Genomic DNA, 18,715 nt, shown 5'->3' on the forward strand with positions numbered 1-18,715 from the left:
TAACATGGAGTGATTAATACAAATAATATAACATGATAAATATAAATCTCTGGATTGTGGTTCCTGCCTGCCCATAAACCCGTGCCAGAGATACAGCACATGTCATCAGTTAGAATGGACCAACTGCAAATGAGATTACTTTGTTCCTTGTGCTCAGCGCAGAGCATTACTGTGCTTCCAATCCGTATTGGAAATCAGAACTGGGTGCTGGGCAGAAGGCATTTGATTGCAAAGGGGAGGGAACTAATGCTCGGCTGTACTATCAGCATCAGTGTGCCTGCTTCCCTCGGAGCCTCCTCATCCTCCTCCTCTGCTGAATGAGGCTAAAATGAAGAACAGAATGAAAAGGAAGCACCTGCCGGAGTGACAAATCCTGGTGAGTATGGCATCCTGGCTTTTATTGCTTTCTCTTTTACCAAATGTAACGTTATTGCCGAGGGATATAGCCAGGCGTACACAGGTAGTCACACACACCTAGATCTCCTTTTCCATCATGCTTTCCCTAGTGAGACAAGCACATATACATTTTCATTGCATTATGGAGTCATTCTGATGTGAGTGGGCTGCTATCCACATCCCCCACTATTCAATCCCTCTCTTGTTTCCCACTGGCCCCCTTTGTGGCAACCCACAAGTAAAAGCGTATTTATGGTAAAACAGAGCTTCCAGTGATGAGAATGATGCAGTGGATTCCCATTATCACATTCCTGCATTCAGCTGCTGCTGCTTCTTCTCTCGGCATGCAGCCCCATCTAGTAATTATTAATAGCAGTCAGTGAATAATGAGGCACAGATCTCAGGGTGGGAGAACTAAGCCTGGTACATCAACACAAGGCAAATCTGTATTTTTGGGTTAGTATCAGTGAGTGTCTATTGTAACGTGTTGCATTTATATTATGTACAATAATTGTAACCCAGTGGCAAACGTCTCTGTTTCTTTGCAGCCATAGAGTTATAATTTAAAAATGAAATTGTGTTCATTATTGCAGCATTTAGTGATGGCAGAGGGTTTGTTTTTGTGAATATTAATATTAGATAGTCCAGGGGTGCCCTATTGGTGTTTGTTAGGGGTGGGAAGTAATCCAGAAAAACAAGAGTAGATTGGATAAACAGAACTATTGTGATCAGCTGAGTTACAGCATCCATAGCACAGGTAAGCTTCTGTATTTAACCCTGTAGCCTAAGCTCCTCAATTGTAAAGCAGCTTTTAGAACACAGTCATATACCAGCCGCGGGAAAACTATAGCCAAGGGTAATATTTGCTATAGAGCCCAAAGAGGCCCAGGCCTTTAGAAAATTCTACCACTCCAGGCCAGTGATACAGACATGCACAGAGCGGGTATTGGCATCTCAGGGGGTGGGCAGGATTATTAAAGGGGCTTATATAGACCTATGTTTAACATGAGCACAGGTCTTGTGTTGAAAAGGTATTCTGCCTATCTAATGAATTATAATCTTACTTTTACCATAACTATCTTCCCACTAATCTTGCTGTGATGAGAATAATTTATTTTAATGGCGATAATGAGCTTTGTATTAACAGACCCTTCCCTCTACCCTGTGTCCTTCACCCTGTGTATTATTATACAAAGGCTTATCTGTTGACTGGTAATTTGATTGTCTACCTTCTTTTCCTCCCACAGTTTTAGGGGAAAACAACAGGAAACCTGTGAGCAAAACTACTTTCAGTTTAGTAAAATAAATAAAAATATAGATTTCTAATTAAAACTGTGTGGAAAATGTGTGTTCAATGCAGGCCCTATATATGGAAGTTGTGTTGAATAAGGAGGTATATTGTCCCATTAATAAAAAATTGTGATGACACAGTGGCTGACTAACAGTGTTCTCTATTATTGTTGAATTCAATTACATAATTTATTGGAGAGTTATTATGGGACCCATATGTAAAGTAAAATTCCATATCAAAATAACTATAATATTTACCTGCACTATAAGAGAAGCCTACCCCAATGATCCAACTGAACAGGGCTATAAAAGCCTTTGGCTGCCAACACAGGGGTCTGGGCACATATCTTTCTCTCACTCCTCCCTTGTTTACAGAGAACCAACTTGGATCACTTCAGAAGGACTTTAAGGAACCTTCTGTCCAGTTTTTGGTACCAGCATGCAAAGACTGAAATTTAGTAATGACTGGAACTGTCAGGAATTGTGATCCTTAGGCTTTATATTTCCATTTGGAAAATGGGCTACTGATAAAAGCTATGAATATGTTGCACATCCAGTAGGTGTTTATTTTTTTGTAGAGTAAAGGTGGCCTTACACGTCTCCCAATATCCCCACCTACGAGTGGACACCTTCCACCTCCCTGGGGCCAAACAATCGAATTAAAGCGATGGTAGTGGGCGCAGTCAGTTCGGGGACCACATCAACAAGCCGATGCAGTCCCCGATCCGACTAAATTTTTTAACCTGCCCGATCGATAAATGCCCGATTTCAGGCCAGATATCGGTCGGGCAGGCCCATCGTTTGTGCCCCTACACGGGCCGATAAGCAGTCAAATCGGTCTAAGGGACTGATCCAGACAACAAATATTTTTTGTATTTATCTATTATCTTAATAACCCCGTTTGTATTAATGTATTCTACTGTACAGCGCTGCGTACATAAGTAGCACTTTATAAGTAAAGATATACATACATATACATAAATATGTATGCTTATTTTGTACCCAAAGCACAGCACAGTAACTAAAATATATACATTAGCTATATACAGTAGCTAAAATATATACATTTCTTATGTAAGTAGTATACAAGATGTTTTCACATTTTCTTGAAAACGGTCTAAGCCCATATGTAATCATGTTGTAATCAGTATGTTTGCCCAGGAGCAGTAACTCATAGCAACTAATAAGATGTTTGCTTTTAAATAGGTGACTGGTAAATGCTTTGTGTTGATTGGTTGCTATGGGTTACTGCTCCTGTGCAAACTGTGTGGTTTTTTTTTTCCTAACCCCTTTAATATATACAGTGATGCAACATATAAAGAGTATATCAGGAAATAAAATACTGTTTCTTTAATAACAGGTACTGTCAATCTCATTGGAAGGAACAACATCTTAAAATGGAGCTTCTACGTGGCAAGACCTTCATTAAAAGTTACACACAAAATCCTCCTGAAAACTTGCCCTGTATTGGAGTTGCAGATAAGAAGATTCGAGATGTTGAAAGAAGCATTTCTAGATTAGATAAAACTAATGGCTTCAGTATCAGGGAGACATCAAATGGAAAATGTGTGAACACTACAGATAATGACCGGTGCAACAAATATGTCAAAAAAAGCAAAACACATGATTGTGTCACAAAAGAAGACAAACTAGAGGAAATCTCGTCTGCAAGTACAAAAGGCAGGATTCCCAGCAGTGTCAGCTTCTCAGGATTTGAAAATAAAAATGGAAAAGGAAATTGTCATTCAGCCACCAACCAACAAATGATTGACTACCGGAACTTTGTGCCACAGATGCCTTTTGTACCATCAGTGGCTAAAACTCTACCAAGGAAGAGAATTTCCTTAAAAAAAACAAAAAAGGGGTTTAGAAACATATTTCAGTTGAAAAGAAATAAATGCCAAGACATTGTATCCCTGACCGAAACAAACAGGTTACAACAAATACTATTTAATGCAGAAGAGGGGAAAATGGATTCAAGAGAGATACATCCTGACGAGCTATCAGTTTATGAATTCTCTGATAATGAGTTAAATATCGACCCTATTGATCGTTATCATAGGTTTTGTGAGGATGTGGCTTCTCTGAAGAGCTTTGATTCTCTCACTGGCTGTGGGGAAATATTTGCAGATGAAAATCACACCTTTTTGGGTACAGATGACAAAAAGGCTGGGCATAAATTGAAATGTATTACCAAAGACCGCTCCATGTCAGGGACATTTCAAGGTGGGGTTGAAAAACTTGCATCACCAGCTAAAGCAGAATCAGTCGATTTTACAAGACTTTGTGGACACAACAAATCTGCAAAATGTTTTTGTTCAAATCTGCAGGTTGATCTCACATTATTTCCAGCCTCCCAATATACAGTTGCAAAGGAGGCTAGCCATGCTCCCACGATACAGCAGGAGCTGGAATCCCCTTCTAATGATCTGGTATCTTCCAATGGAACTTTCACTGATGCAGAATCACCAGTTTCTACAAGTGATGAAGGATATTGTGACTCAATGTCCCCTGGAATGTTTGATGAAAAAAAGGAGAATGCATCTCTTCCAACATATCCAAGAGATAGTTATAGCGGAGATGCACTTTTCGAGTTATTTTATAATTCTAATGAAACAACGCCATGCTCTGCTTTAGACAGTGCACTATCAATATCAGGGCACAGTACCGACAATCCTCAGTCAATGTATAGCTTTTGTGTTGGCTCTGAGGAAAATATGGCAACACACATAGCTAGCGATCTAGTAGAAGATTTTGGCCTTCAAGGTTCATGGAAAGGGAAAGAATGCTTGATGAAGCTCTGTGACACTGAATTGTCCTTAACAATAGGGATGGTAAACTGGTTGAGGAAGGCAGGTCATATTTCTGAATCTCTAGTCACCAGTGAAGATTTCTTTACCAGTGAGCATGACGAAGCTGCAGAGGAATTACAAAGTTGTGATGGGGAAAACCAAGAGACCATGAGACATGAACTGAAATCTGAGAGACAAATAGCTAAAGATGCCTTTAACCACAACGAAAATGAAGACCATGACTCCAAACACCAACAAGAATTAATAGGTCCACAGACAGAAGAGGCCCCAGTGTGTACATCAGAGACCAGTCGTTTGGAGGAGAAGTCTGGGTCACTTCCATCAGACAACCAATCTAACTACAAACCACCACTTTTATTCAGCAATGAAGATAAATACAAGAATGAGGTAGAATCATACAATTGCTATTTTAATAAACTAGATAACACAGATTCTGTAAATGTATTCAACAGTTCCAATGAACTTCAGCCTCCTAAAGCTGACAACCAAAACAATATTCATTCACTTGACCTGGAATGTATTTCAAGCTGTATGAAACCAACAATGACTGAAAATGATCAGAACATTATCAAACTACTGGAGAGTTGTGCCAATCAAATTGCTTCATTGCATCTATCATACAAAGGCCACAGCAACCAGCAAGAAAAACACATAAATACAGAAAAAATAATACAATCACAAGAGGTTTCCAATAATATCAAGAATTATATTGAACAGCACAAACATGGCCTTCAGCCAACAATTTACCCAGCTTTATCCTGCAGGAAAGAAACCAAGGAAACCAACAAAGAAACAGCAATATCTCAACTCATAAACTGTAAGGAAGATTCCAAGGATAATCATACATCTCAGATGTTCACAGAGCAGATGAGAACACCAGTATTTCTCAGCAGGCCAACATTCCTACCATATTTTTGTAATAATTTTTCACCACTGATTTCAAGATGTTCTTCAGCTTTGTATAAAATGCATAATTCAAGGGAGGCTTCAATATTTTTGAATACACCTATTAAGTGTGACAAATCCCTTGGAAACACTGAGGAGTATAGCGAAGATGCTAATAGCACTTCCAGCCTGCTAGGTTCTGCAGAGATGTCTAAAAGAACTGAATCGCTTACACCCACTGCTTACGTTGATGGAAAGGTGAGTCACGTACTAATAAAAGATTAGGCATACGCATTGGGTTTCTCATTTCATAGCTACTGCTGTTTCATAGTTCAAAGCAAATGCTACTAGTTTAATTAAAGTACTCTTGTACTTTGGCCAAAGTGATACCTTTTAAGAAAGAGACCCAATGAAAATCCTCTGAAGAGGGCTAAACAATGCTACTGGCTACAATAATAATAATAACACAAATATTCACATTGTAATGACATTGAATTATTTTTGTGTTATCTGTTTCATATTAATATAATTCAACACAGAGGGTGAAATATTTCCCCATAATTTGTATTTAATTAAAATTCTATATTAATTGACTGCCCTAAAATAAGTTGATTTATTTTGCAGATTTTTGCCCAAAACATAGTTATATTTTCATTGCATCCCTTTTTATTCTGTAGTTCAATGCAAGCTGGAAGCTTATTACCTTCTATGCTACAACAGGGTCACATAGAATCTTACATATGGGGGACCTGTTATTCAGAATGCACAAGACCTGGTGTTTTCTAGATAAGAAGTCTTTCCACAATTTGGATCTCCATACCTTGCATCTGCTTAATATCATTTAAACATGAAATAAACCCAATAGGCTTGTTTTGCCACCAATATGGATTCACGCAGCTGAGTTACCATCAAGCTACTGTTTTGTTATAACAGGGATATAAATAAATAATTTTTAAAAATTGTAATTAACTGATCAAAATAATCATGGAAGATGGTCTTCCCGTAATTTGGAGCTTTCTGGTTAATGGGTTTCCGTAATAATGGACCCTACACCTGTAGCAGGGAAAAACACACATACATTTGGGGTTGATAGCATCTGTTTAACATTGTATTTAGCCTGGTACATTTACACAGCTGCTAACCTAATGTTTATTCATTTGTAGATTTACCAATAGGATTCATAGGATGCATAAGTGAAGGCCCACAGAGAGATGCTGTCTGGCGCAGTGCATGTTGGCTGTGGATTCATGAATGGGAATGGCTGCTGATATTGTTAGTATGCAACTGTTTATTATAATTAGCCATGGAGTTCCACTGTCCGGGGGATATGAATAAAGTGTTGTTTTGTACCCACATCCTGGCACTAAAAGTTATATAGGTGCATTTATTTAGCTCCGTGTTGCATTTTCCCAACATTTCTTTTATACATTAAACTAATTTGTCTATGAGATTTGCCATTTTCCCTATTAGAAACAACAACAGAGCTGGAAAATGGAGCACTACTTGTGTCTTCTACCAAATGTTCCTATTTAAACCAGGCACGGGCAGGTGGAGTCCCTCCAGTACAGCCCCAGAATCAGCTGGCAGCTGTAGAAACCTTCACCTAGAGGGTTTCCATGTGTCTGTGCTGGTCTTACAATAAATTATAAACATACACTGCATTTGGAGAGAAACATAGGAAATAGCAGTTATGTCTTAATATACACGGTGCTAACAGTATAGTAACTGAAACAGCACCCTCAAGAGGAAACAGGTCCAAACAAGCCTTGCGCAGTCAGTGCCACTAAACAAATGGATCTTTCCCCAATATTACCCCCCACATAGAAGGCAAAAGTGGGTTGATCTATTTGTTTCAACTCAATGACGCCCCATAAAAAAGCCACCTACTCTGCCTGAAGTTGGCCACTTAAATCAGCATTAGCCTGATACCTATAGCTCTACATGTCAGGCCAAGGGAAGCCGTCGTTCAGATAGCTGGCCACTTATTACAACGATGCATGCCATTATCTGTATGATGTATATCTTTAATATAAGCTCACTGACAAACAAGTTGCATGTGCACCTTCTCAGTGTCTGGCACTCAGTACAGAGGAGACATATTGTCAACAACTGCACTTACTTAGATTGTAAGCTGTTTTGGGCAGGGCCCTCTTTACCTTTTTCTATCAGTTATTGGTTATATTTCTGTGTGTGATCATTATGTTCAATCTCTACATCCATTTATTGTACAGTGATTTATAAATACATTATCAATATTATTAATCAGAATAATAATTACAATAATATTCAAGGTATTTATATTACAGAACACATACTTCTCTGTGTTTTCTCTTAGTTTTGGTTAGATATACCATAGTTATAAAGCCATTGAATTTACAATGTAGAAACATGTATTTTTATTGCACATAATAGACTAATTCTCTCTAATAGCCTCTGCTAAGCAAGTGACCACATTTAGGAGCAAATGACATTTGGGTGGCATAACTGACTGTTCCTCTATATACGCTATATGAGGTGCGACTCCATGCATATTGTTGCTGATTTTTGCACCTAGCAGCAGATTAAAGACCCAGGGCTAAATGCAGAGCACAGCACTGATGGGCAGCCCTGTCTTTATAGGGCAAGAGGTATATACAGAGCTCCTTTGCGTCCTACACCTACCGCCACTCCCTAACTTGCAATTTTGAATAATGAGAATATTGGGGGATGGGTTTATAAATTGTTGAACCTATGACTGGATAACTGATACAATAATGTTTTCATATATTTGTGTGTTTTGAGTTAAATGGGAACTAGAATGAAAATCAAGTTTTAATATAAACTTTATCTCATGGAAATAACAAACTTTCTATAAATAATCAATTAAAAATTCTGTCCCTTTTCCGAAATGATCAAGTTATACTTCATTATCCCACTCTTGGCAATCTATCTCTCTATAGGCAGCTTTGTGTCGGAGTCAGTTATCTTGAAAGATAGTTAAACCTAATACATTGACTAGGCAAAAGAAACATACGTCAATGTATTTTACCTGTGATGCAAGATCTGACCTTGACTTGGTACAGAATTTTTTTGTCAATTATTTAGAATACTTCTTATTTCAGTGAGATATAGATTGAACAGGTATGGGATCCTTTATCCAGAAATCTGTTATCCAGAAAGCTCTGAATTATGAATTTTCTCTGTAATAATAAAACAGTACCTTGTACTTGATCCCAACTAAGATATAATTAATCCTTATTGGAGGCAGAACAAGCCTATACCCAATACACCCAGTATTCAATAATACAAACTATGAAAAGACCCCAGAGACAGAGAATTCTGGACAAAAGGTCCCATACCTGTATTATATTTTTTAATTTTCATAATAGGTTCCCTTAAAGGGGGCCCTCGCCAAAGATATAACCTGTGGACCATGACTACTGGGTTAGGGGGATTTCCTTAATGGACAAATTAATGGTCCACTGAAACAAAACAGATCTTTTTGCCACAAGATCACTTATAATTTGCACTTTTTTCATAGATACATATAAGAAATATCCACTATATAAAAACTAACTAATTAATAATAACTAGAAACCTATTACTAACTAATAATAACTAGAAACATATGACTAACTTATAATAGTATAACATTTGCAGTCTGCAAGTAAATCAGATATTTAAGCAAGTAAATTCTATGTCTATGTCAAATCAATATAAATATATAGATCCAGATTTTATTGAAAAGAGCAGTGTATTTCAGCAAAAGGCAGAAATTATACAAATGACAAATAATCAGTATATCTGTGTATAAAATGGATTTATGCTGATCATTTCTGAATGTATATAGCTATATAGAAAGTGAGAGCGCGCCTGTGTCTGAGAGGGGATGCATCATTACCCTTTTTGATGACATATGGAATCTGTGGCTGCTCCAAGGAGTTGTAGCAATGGAGCTCCCTCTCATATGACTGAACAGAATATGCAGTTAAGCATGTATCCTTAAGAAGGAATTGTTATGGCAGGATGCTCTTGTATAAAGTATTGCACTTTAATGTATGACAGCACGGCTTGCTCCTTTCTGAACGGCTTGTGCTAACAGATGCCAATAGTGTTACAAGTGCCAGTCTGGGGCACGTAGATTTCTTTCCCCACTTCTTACTTCCATTTGTGCCTTTAGGCCAAGGGCACACCGTTTGGATGAAGCACTTTTCACTGCCTATATTTTGTAGCTCCACTGGCAGGCACGCCTTGTGCAGCTACACTGAGCATATTTTGGATAGAAAAGGCATACTTAGCCATTTTGGGATGGTGTGCCTGCCAGTGGAGCAACATGAAGGAGCAAATGGGAGGAGGACGATCTGCATGGTGTGCCCTTGGCCTTAGCTCTAATGAATAGACAGACTCTTGACAAAGAAGTGAAGGGAGCATAAAATAAACTCTTGCCCCAGCCGCTAAAAACATATAAAGGGTCATTTACAGATTACCAAGGAGCACATGCTAGAGCATTAGGGCCAACAAGGCCTTGTGCCCCAGTAATGGCTACACTCTGCTGGATTAAAAAAAAAATGAGGAGCAAAGCATCAAGAGACACAGGTGAGCCCTGTCAATGGGCAACTTGTAAGGAGAGAGCCCTGTGCCGGCATCTATGCGCCTCCCATCGTCTTCCTCTCTTGGGCAATGCTCTATTCCTCAGGCCTTTGTGCTTTGTGTAGGCCTTTGCACACTGTGTTCTGCATTGTTAATGACCTCTAATCTGTAGTAATTTCAATAAATGGACAAGCCTTTTTTTTAAGAAAAAAAATATATACTCTATAAGTAAGAATAGTGCATGAGTTGCAGTTTATTGTTTTACATGAATGAACCATGCTTTTAACAGGTATATATAAATATATAGTGCCCACTGTATAGCATGACTGGCTACCCATTCAATACTAAATGTAGAGAGCTGCACGCATATGCCTTTGTTTTGTTTTCTCCCTCCCTCAGCCAATTCCAGACCCCAATACAAAATGATTGTATAGAATGGAGCTGCAATATGATGAAAGACTGTAAAAGTATATCTTATCTGACTTCATTACCACAGAACTGAAGTGCTTGGTATTTATTCTGGTGTTTATTTTTATCTTTATCATTTTTTGTCTATATGAAATGGATCCTATACTAAATAACAGCAAATGCTGAACATGGGCAGCAAAGTAACTGGAGTATTCAGATTCTATACTCTAAAAAAATATAAGACTTTTCCATGTGCTGTTGTGCCCTGGGATACACTCATACCTGTGTATTTCATTCTTTGCATTTTGGGTAGGTTTTAGCAAGTTGTGACGTGTACATTTTTGTTTACCGGGTATTATTTCCTAAAATGCCCCACTTGGGTTGACATTTTCTTAAATCCAAGAGGTTTTTCTATATCTAAGGAAAAAGTCAACAATCTGTGAATATTAATAAATGATGCTTTTTACTTACAAGCCATTAAGGTAACTGATGTCGCTGTAACAACGATTGTACCAGAATGTGCACAAATGTTCCAGAATGTACAGTAAAATGAATGTAACAGAAACATTTTGGGGGGGGGTTTAGGAACATGAATAGACTTTTATTGACCTTTTTATGTGATTTTCAAAAATTCTAATGGATTTCTAATTTTTTTTAATATTGTTGTGCCAAGAAATATTCATGAGTGCCCATTACAGAATGTATCAATAACACTGTATTTAAAAATCCCTTTAATCAATAAAACAAATTTCAATTTAGGTCCTTGTTGTTTCTGAGTATTCTCTTCTTCAAGTGGTGACCAGTGTTCAGACCAGAAAGCAGTTATCCAGAGAGCTCTGAAAAACCGGCTATTCTGGCACAATGGCTAAGTGGCCTGAGTTTATGGTACTACCTGCAAGGTGTCTCTATGTTCAGCCTGCATCTGTGTTGCTTTGTGTTCTCTTTACCCCCTATACTCATGCATATTATTGTTACTATTGCACATGAGCCTGCAAGAAAAAAACAAAGGTGTAGGCTGTAAAACAACAGACACATATCTGGCATGTAAGGTTAAAGGGTGGGCTTGGTGCTATTGCTAAATTACACTTGGTGAAGAAATCAATATCAATGATCAGAAACAGGCTATTAGGAACCTGACTGACAAGGAGAGAAAGTCATTACTTAGCGTTTTATGATTTCACAGTTCCAGTAGTGAATGGAATGGCTGATGGAGAATAGGTGTTGCAATCAATATATATAGCAGCAGCAGCAGCATGGCCGGGCCGGGATCTTGTCAAGGGCTGGTGTGGAATCCAGCTGAGTATGCTGGAGCAATGTACTGTACAAACCACAAGGACTCTGTAATTAGATCTTTCAGACATGATAGTGAGTTCAGCTCCCTTGGGAAAGGAGAATGCTAATATCCCAGTATTGAGGATTTCTCAAGCATATCGATTGCAACTCTGATATTTACACTATAAGAATTACAATACAAAAAAGCAGCAGGTTTGCTTATGCCTCTTGCTTCACTTAACTAAGAAGTGATAGACAAACCAATGTAGAGATAAAGAAGTGACTGACACCTTATACATAAAGCATGTCCCTTTTGGAATTGTTGATTTTAAAGTACAGTATAGCCAAATTTTCATATTTATATAACAACATGGAGTCAGAGCTCCAATATTCATGTTAAAACTGCTTCTGTGCATAGGAAATTGAGACCAGTAAGGTTATGGTGACCTGGGCTAAAATGAGCCCTTAAAGGGGTTGTGCACCCTTAAATAAACTTTATCAACTTTTAGCATGATGTAGAGCAGGGATCCCCGACCTTTTTTTACTCGCGAGCCACAGTCAAATGTAAATAGACTTGGAGAGCAACACAAGCATCATGAAAGTTCATGGAGGAGCCAAATAAGGGCTGTGATTGGCTATTAGGCAGCCTCTATGCACCCTATCAGCTTACAGGAGTCTTTATTTGGTAGGAAATCTTGTTTTTATTCAACTAAAACTTGCCTCCAAGTCAGGAATTCACAAATAACTCCCTGGTTTGGGGGCACTGAGAGCAACATCCAAGGGGTTGGTGAGTAACATGTGATAGTCTGAGGCAATTTACAACTGGTCTTCCTTTTTATTATTAATTTGTGGTTTTTGAGTTATTTAGCTTTTTATTCAGCATCTCTCCAGTTTGGAACTTCAGCATATATCTGGTTGCTAAGGTCAAATTTACCCTAGAAACCTGGCACTGATATGAATAGAGTAATAGAATAGAATAACGAGTAAGAGAAAATAGCAATACCACAACGACAATACAACTGTAGTCTTTCAGAACATTTTTTTTTAGATGATGGGGCAACCCCCACTTGAAAGCTGGGAAGAGTCAGAAGGAAAAATCTAATAATTCAGAACTATAAAAAAGGAAAAATGAAGACTAATTGAAAAGTTGCTTAGAATTAGCCATTCTATAACATACTAAAAGTTAACTTATAGGTGAACCATCCCTTAAATACCCTCAACTATAAAATACACTTATCAACACTTCTTTAAATACGCAACTTATTCCTCCTGTTATACAGATAGCACTGAGAGAATAAGTGAGTCACTTAAAGGAACAGTAACACCAAAAAATGAAAGAGCTTTCAAGTAATAAAAATATAATGCACTGTTGCCCTGCACTGGTAAAACTGGTGTGTTTGCTACAGTAACACTACTATAATTTATATAATAAGCTGCTGTGTAGCCCCGGAAAAAAGGAGAAAAGGCACAGGTTACATAGCAGATAACAGATAAGTTCTGTAGAATACAATAGTGTTTTATCTGTTATCTGCTATGTGCCTGTGCCTTTTCTCCTTTGAATGGCTGCCTCCATGGCTACATAACAGCTTATTTATATAAATTATAGTAGACTTTCTGAAGTAAACACACAACTTTTACCAGTGCAGGGCAGCAGCACATTATATTTTAGTTACTTTTATACACTTTTTTGGTGTTACTGTTCCTTTAAGCTCTTATAAGTGAACACATTTAAACAGACTTAAAACAAACCCATGGCAGCAGTTAAACAGGCAGGATATTTGAGTTCTACTATATGGCTTTGGCCACAGAGACTAAACGCAGATTTGGGCCACAAGAGGTCGGAGTGTCTCTGGGACACAGTAGATTTGCCGTAAAACTTCTATCAACCAGTAGGTGGCATCGCTGCATTAAAAAGAAATAGAAAGAATTGTTGCTTTGCAAAATGCACAAAGTGGCCTGTTTATCAAGCAACTCCACGGAGTTCAAAAAAACAAAATTTCACTGCTATTCTGCCGAAGGGATGTGAGGTTTTGCTCCACTTTGAGGTCAGCTGGAACTCCCACAATTGGGGCTAGTCATAAAAAGCAATGTCTTACATGGGTTCTTTATGGGCACAAACACCTGCAGCTGCCCCTTAGAGTGCTGTCTGTAGTAAGCAGTGCTCTATTCAAGAGGGGCGGGCGGGGGTAGGCATCCCTCTCCTGTCCCCAATATGCCGTCATTCAGATAGCAGACTACACAGAATTTTTTTTATCTGTGCTTGTTAAACCCTAGGGGCAAGGTCAACCACCAGATAAGCGCAGGCTGACAACCTTATGTGTAAAAAAATGCCTAGTTGTGCCTGTACCCAGAAGCAATGAATCCTCACAGGTGCAGGCACACGCAGTCGATATCCAACACCTAACACAAAACTTGGGGTTTGCTGGCAGATATCGGCTGCTTGTGCCTGCACCAGGGCGGATTCAGTGTTTCCAGGTACAGGCACAACTAGAAGAATATTTTACTGTACAGGCGGATTGTCAGCACCGCAGAGTGCTTTGTACTTCTACCCTGGTCAATAGCAAATAACCCTTCATATACTGAAGACATAATAGGCACAGTTTTAATGGTATGCATAGAAAACTCCTAAATGCAATGCTTATGATTCCAGGCTGACTACTGACCAAGTGTTTATTACAGAGATATCACTTAGTTTACCCAAGCAATTTACCCCAATTAAAATTGTCAAAGCTGCTCAGGATTCATGGGATTCAGGATTCGTTTGTGATGATGTTGTGATGTTGCTACCAGTGACCCCAGAATTTGACCCCAGCATTTTTATGACCCAGTGGGCCAAAAATGTTATGGCGCATTGTCTCCAGCAAGAGTGGCTTCACCAAGTTACAGTATGACATTAGGGCTCCTTTATGTTTGAAAGTGCAATGGGCAGCTTGTGCTTTTCCCTGCAGCAAGTTGAGCCTAACACCACTTTTATTAAAGTTCCTTGCATCAAAATGGACTTTCACACCTCCCTGTATTTGTGCTCGGCACAGCTCAGTACTTTCAGCTTTCCATTCCGGATCAGGCACTGCTGCGCCTACTGATGCTCCTACTGGAGCTACTGCCTCCTGACCAGCCGGTAGCTCCGGGGTCCCTCCTGGTGCCCTGCGTCAATAGGCACAGCACACACTGCAAAAATACAGGGTACACAAGTCAGTTGCACACCTAACACTGGATATGACAGCAGCAAACAATGGAAATAACGCCAGGCAGGCTTAGAAAATATTCTGTGTAGCTTTGCCTGATTTGTGCAGTTGCTTCAACTTGGGCGAATTGGTAGGCGCAGTGCAATTGCATCAAGAGAATAGCTTGTTTGCGTCCTCAATGACAGGGCCGGATTTCTCTCCGGTGCGCCCCGAGGCCGCCCCTGTGGGAGTCCCCCATGCGCATGCGCGAACGCGCCCCCCGGTGCGCATGCGCGAACGCGCCCCCACTGCGCATGCGCAAAGCGCCAGCTCCCCATTGCGCATGCGCGAACGCTCTTTTTAACTCCCATACGGAGCAGTGGGGAGAGGTCCCGACTGCTCCGTATGGGAGCAAAATTCAAAAATGTTCTTGCGGCGGGGCGGCATGCCGCCCCTAAACTTCTGCCGCCCTAGGCCCGGGCCTTTGTGGCCTCTCCACAAATCCGGGCCTGCTCAATGATGCTGGAATTCAAGAAAGAACAGTGCATTATGGGATAAAACATGGTGATTGCGTTTGAAAGAGCACTTTGCACAATGTGTCTAGGTAAGTGAATGCACCCTATTGCAACTACAGTATTTATTTCTAAATTACACTGTTTACATAGCAAATAATTCACTCTACCATTTAAAATTTCTTGAACCAACAAATATATTTTTTTAGCTGTAATAATCACAGTGCATTGTGCCTGAGTCTGAGCTTTCAGAAGGAGTCAGCGCTACACATTAGAACTGCTTTCAGGTAACCTATTGTTTCTCCTACTCCTATGTAACTGGAGGAGTCCCAAGCTGGACTTGGATTTCTTACTATTGAGTGCTATTCTGATACCTACTGGGAGCTGCTATCTTGCTATCCCTTCCCATTGTTCTGCTGATCGGCTGCTGGGGGGGGGATTGATATTACTCCAACTTGCAGCTCAGCAGTAAAGTGTAACTGAAGTTTATCAGAGCACAAGCCACATGGCTGTGGCACCCTGGGAAATGAAGAATATGGCTAGCCCAATGTGAAATTTCAAAATCTAATATAAAAAAATCTATTTGTGTTTTAGAAAAACAGATTTCAGTTCAGGATTCTGCTGGAGAAGCTCTATTAACTTTTCCCATGACAGTATTCCTTTAAAGTATTAAATGCTGTACAACATAAATTTCTTTCATAAACGATTTCTTTAAAGCATCCCATTGTTTAAATTCTGAATCATGCTCTTTCAAAATGGTGACAGATGCAAGTCATGTACTTTTCCTATATTTTTTTAAAATCTGAGTAAGGGAAAATTAATTACCCAGAACAAAGTCAAATCTAATTATCTTTTTTTCATGATTTTCATTGCCCATATAAAAATGGATTCATTGTCAGCCTAATTTGCTTCTCTGTATCTGTCTGGCTGAATGCTGACCCCAAGTCTATTAAATGAATCAATAAAACATGCCAGTTGTTGTTCCATCAATAACACCGCACTATGCAAAGCTGGTTGCTGTATATACTTTACACTATCTGCTTAGTGAAGCGAAAGTCCCATCTGTTCCTCTCCTGAGGCCGTTAAATGAGCCACCTAGTGTTGTACTAAAAGGCCACTCAGATATCCATGGCTGCAGGCTTTCTGCACTAGCAGGATGTGATACAACCATTTACAAGGGTCATAAAATGGGACACATTTGCCATGAACCTCTGTTTCATGCACATTTGGCTCAGACACAGCCTTTGCTTTAAACACATCCCTTGACCATCTTTCATTATTATTGGCATCTTCATATGTGCAATGAACACCACTAAATGCCGTGCTTCAGTGATATCACAAAGTGAAAGAAGCTTAAACCTCTCCTGGACTATAGATGATAGCTTCCCGCACAAGGAGCACGAATGGATTACAAACCCTCCCAACATGGAGTTGAAGTTATTTTTTATCCCTGCAGCCACTTGTTTCATTGTGGCCGCATTCGCTACAGCTGCTGTACTGTTGACCATTTTATCCACCTTCAGCTTACGGAAAGAGACAAGGTTCATTCTCATGGGGAATGCATTGCTTTCTGACTTGTTGTATCTTTTTCTAAACACCACTGCCGGCATATGCAATGTGTCCAGTGTGAAGGTTTCCAAGGAAGCGTGTGCTCTGATTCTCTTCTTTCTTTCCGTCACCTACGGCGGAGGAGTCCTCACCACAGCTCTCATGGTGGTCGACACGTACTTGGCTATTCTGTGGCCCTTGCGCTATTCTTCCATATTGCCCCCTTCCAGAACTAAGAAGTTAATTGTGTTTTTGTGGATCACATCTTCTTTCTCCTCAGCAGTAATGTTTTTAGTCTTACACTTTACCCGGAACCCAGACACTTGTCACCCGGATTCATGCTCACTGCCTTTAATTTTTGTCATGACCCTGCATGCAGAATCAGCAATCCGTCTGTTCCATATTCTCTGCATTACTGCTTTCCTCTTGTGTTTCTCATTGATTATCTGCTGCTACGTGTTCCTCTGCTATAAAACCAGACAAAGTGGGGTATGGAAAAGTGTCTCCTCCAGAGCCAATATCACCTTCATGATGCATCATTTCATTTTATTTTCTTACTACCTTCCGCTTTTGCTTCTCCTGGCAGAATCCGTGCTGTATATTAATAACACCATAGGCTACAGAACAAGTTTGTTGGCAACATTTACAATCTGTGATGTTTTGATTGTCTTACCTAAATGCATCTGCCCATATCTGTATGGCTTCAGATACAGGGAAATATACAGATCACTCCAGTTGTTTCATGCATTCAAGCTCCACATTCTAGTGAAGCCGAAGAATAGACTTGTTTTGAGCCGAGACACATGACAGCAATGGAGATCCTTGTGGCATTACAAATATCTAGAATCACTGAGGAAATAAGGAAAACAATTTAAGATTCCTTTGTTGGTGGATTTGGTGGATTTTGGTAAGAGGGCACAGTACCCCATGTTGCTCAGTAGCTTCATGTTGTGTTTTAGGTGTTTCTAGTCAACAAAAGGTAAAGGTGCCACAAGAAACCATTGCAGATCAACTCACCAAGTCGAATAAGTGGACAAGGAGCCCCAGACCCTCATTAAGGGAGCGGAAATACCAACGGCTCATGGAGGTGTTCATGTTTTAATTCAACTTTATTAAAGAGGATTTTTAACTTGTGGCCCTTTGGATTCCTAGTGCCTGGGAGCCCCCATACTGGTTCTGATACTGACTGGTGTTTTAGATGTTCCCAACTGTGGCACTGGGCAAGGGACACTGAAAATAGTTTCCTGCCTAAAGGGATATGACAGCACTTTGTCAGTTATTAGAATAGTCATCTGTGGCACTGTCACATATTATTACAATCCATGTTACACTCCCTAGGAATTAGGGGTTCTGGGCCAACAAACAAAATGGCAGCACCAGATTTTAAGATGGTTTTAAAAATGAAAATGTATCAAAAGCAAAAAATTAAATAAATACATAAAAATAAAGGACTACAAATACTTGTATTGACTTGTGTTGGCAATCAGTATGTTCCTACAGAATCAAGATTTATAGGACTAATGCAGGTAAAAAATTGTATCCTATATTATTGTGTCTTTTCATTAGTTAAATTGTTCAATACACTTGTAACACATTGAAAAATCCTGGGGCATTTCTACATATGTGTGCAGGTATGGGACCTGTTATCCAGAAGGCCCGGGACCTGGGTTTTTCTGGATATGGGATCTTTTTGTAATTTGGATCTCCATACCTACTTCAAAAATCATGAAAACATAAAATAAACTCAATTGTTTTGCCACCAATAAGGATTAATTATGTCTTAGCTGGGATCAAGTATAAGGTACTGTTTTATTATTAGAGAGAATAAGGAAATGTATTTTAAAATTTTAAATCACAG

The 18,715-nt window shown here is 39.3% G+C and overlaps 2 protein-coding genes across 2 annotated transcripts; both read left to right on the top strand.

Annotated features, from left to right (window-relative positions):
* The first annotated feature begins 252 nt into the window (after positions 1 to 252).
* On the top strand, positions 253 to 11,119 carry amer3 (APC membrane recruitment protein 3). The gene is made up of 3 exons (XM_018094458.2): positions 253 to 376; positions 3,047 to 5,642; positions 6,548 to 11,119. Exons 2-3 carry the CDS (start codon positions 3,084 to 3,086, stop codon positions 6,557 to 6,559), a joined length of 2,571 nt encoding a protein of 856 aa, XP_017949947.1. The 5' UTR covers positions 253 to 376; positions 3,047 to 3,083; the 3' UTR covers positions 6,560 to 11,119.
* A 5,387-nt stretch (positions 11,120 to 16,506) lies between these two features.
* gpr148 (G protein-coupled receptor 148) lies at positions 16,507 to 18,268 on the top strand. Its single transcript, XM_031902657.1, has one exon. It carries the CDS (start codon positions 16,612 to 16,614, stop codon positions 17,662 to 17,664), a length of 1,053 nt encoding a protein of 350 aa, XP_031758517.1. The 5' UTR covers positions 16,507 to 16,611; the 3' UTR covers positions 17,665 to 18,268.
* The last annotated feature ends 447 nt before the right edge of the window (positions 18,269 to 18,715 follow it).

The sequence above is a fragment of the Xenopus tropicalis genome, chromosome 5 (assembly GCF_000004195.4).
Source record: "Xenopus tropicalis strain Nigerian chromosome 5, UCB_Xtro_10.0, whole genome shotgun sequence".
In the NCBI taxonomy this organism is placed as follows: domain Eukaryota; kingdom Metazoa; phylum Chordata; class Amphibia; order Anura; family Pipidae; genus Xenopus; species Xenopus tropicalis.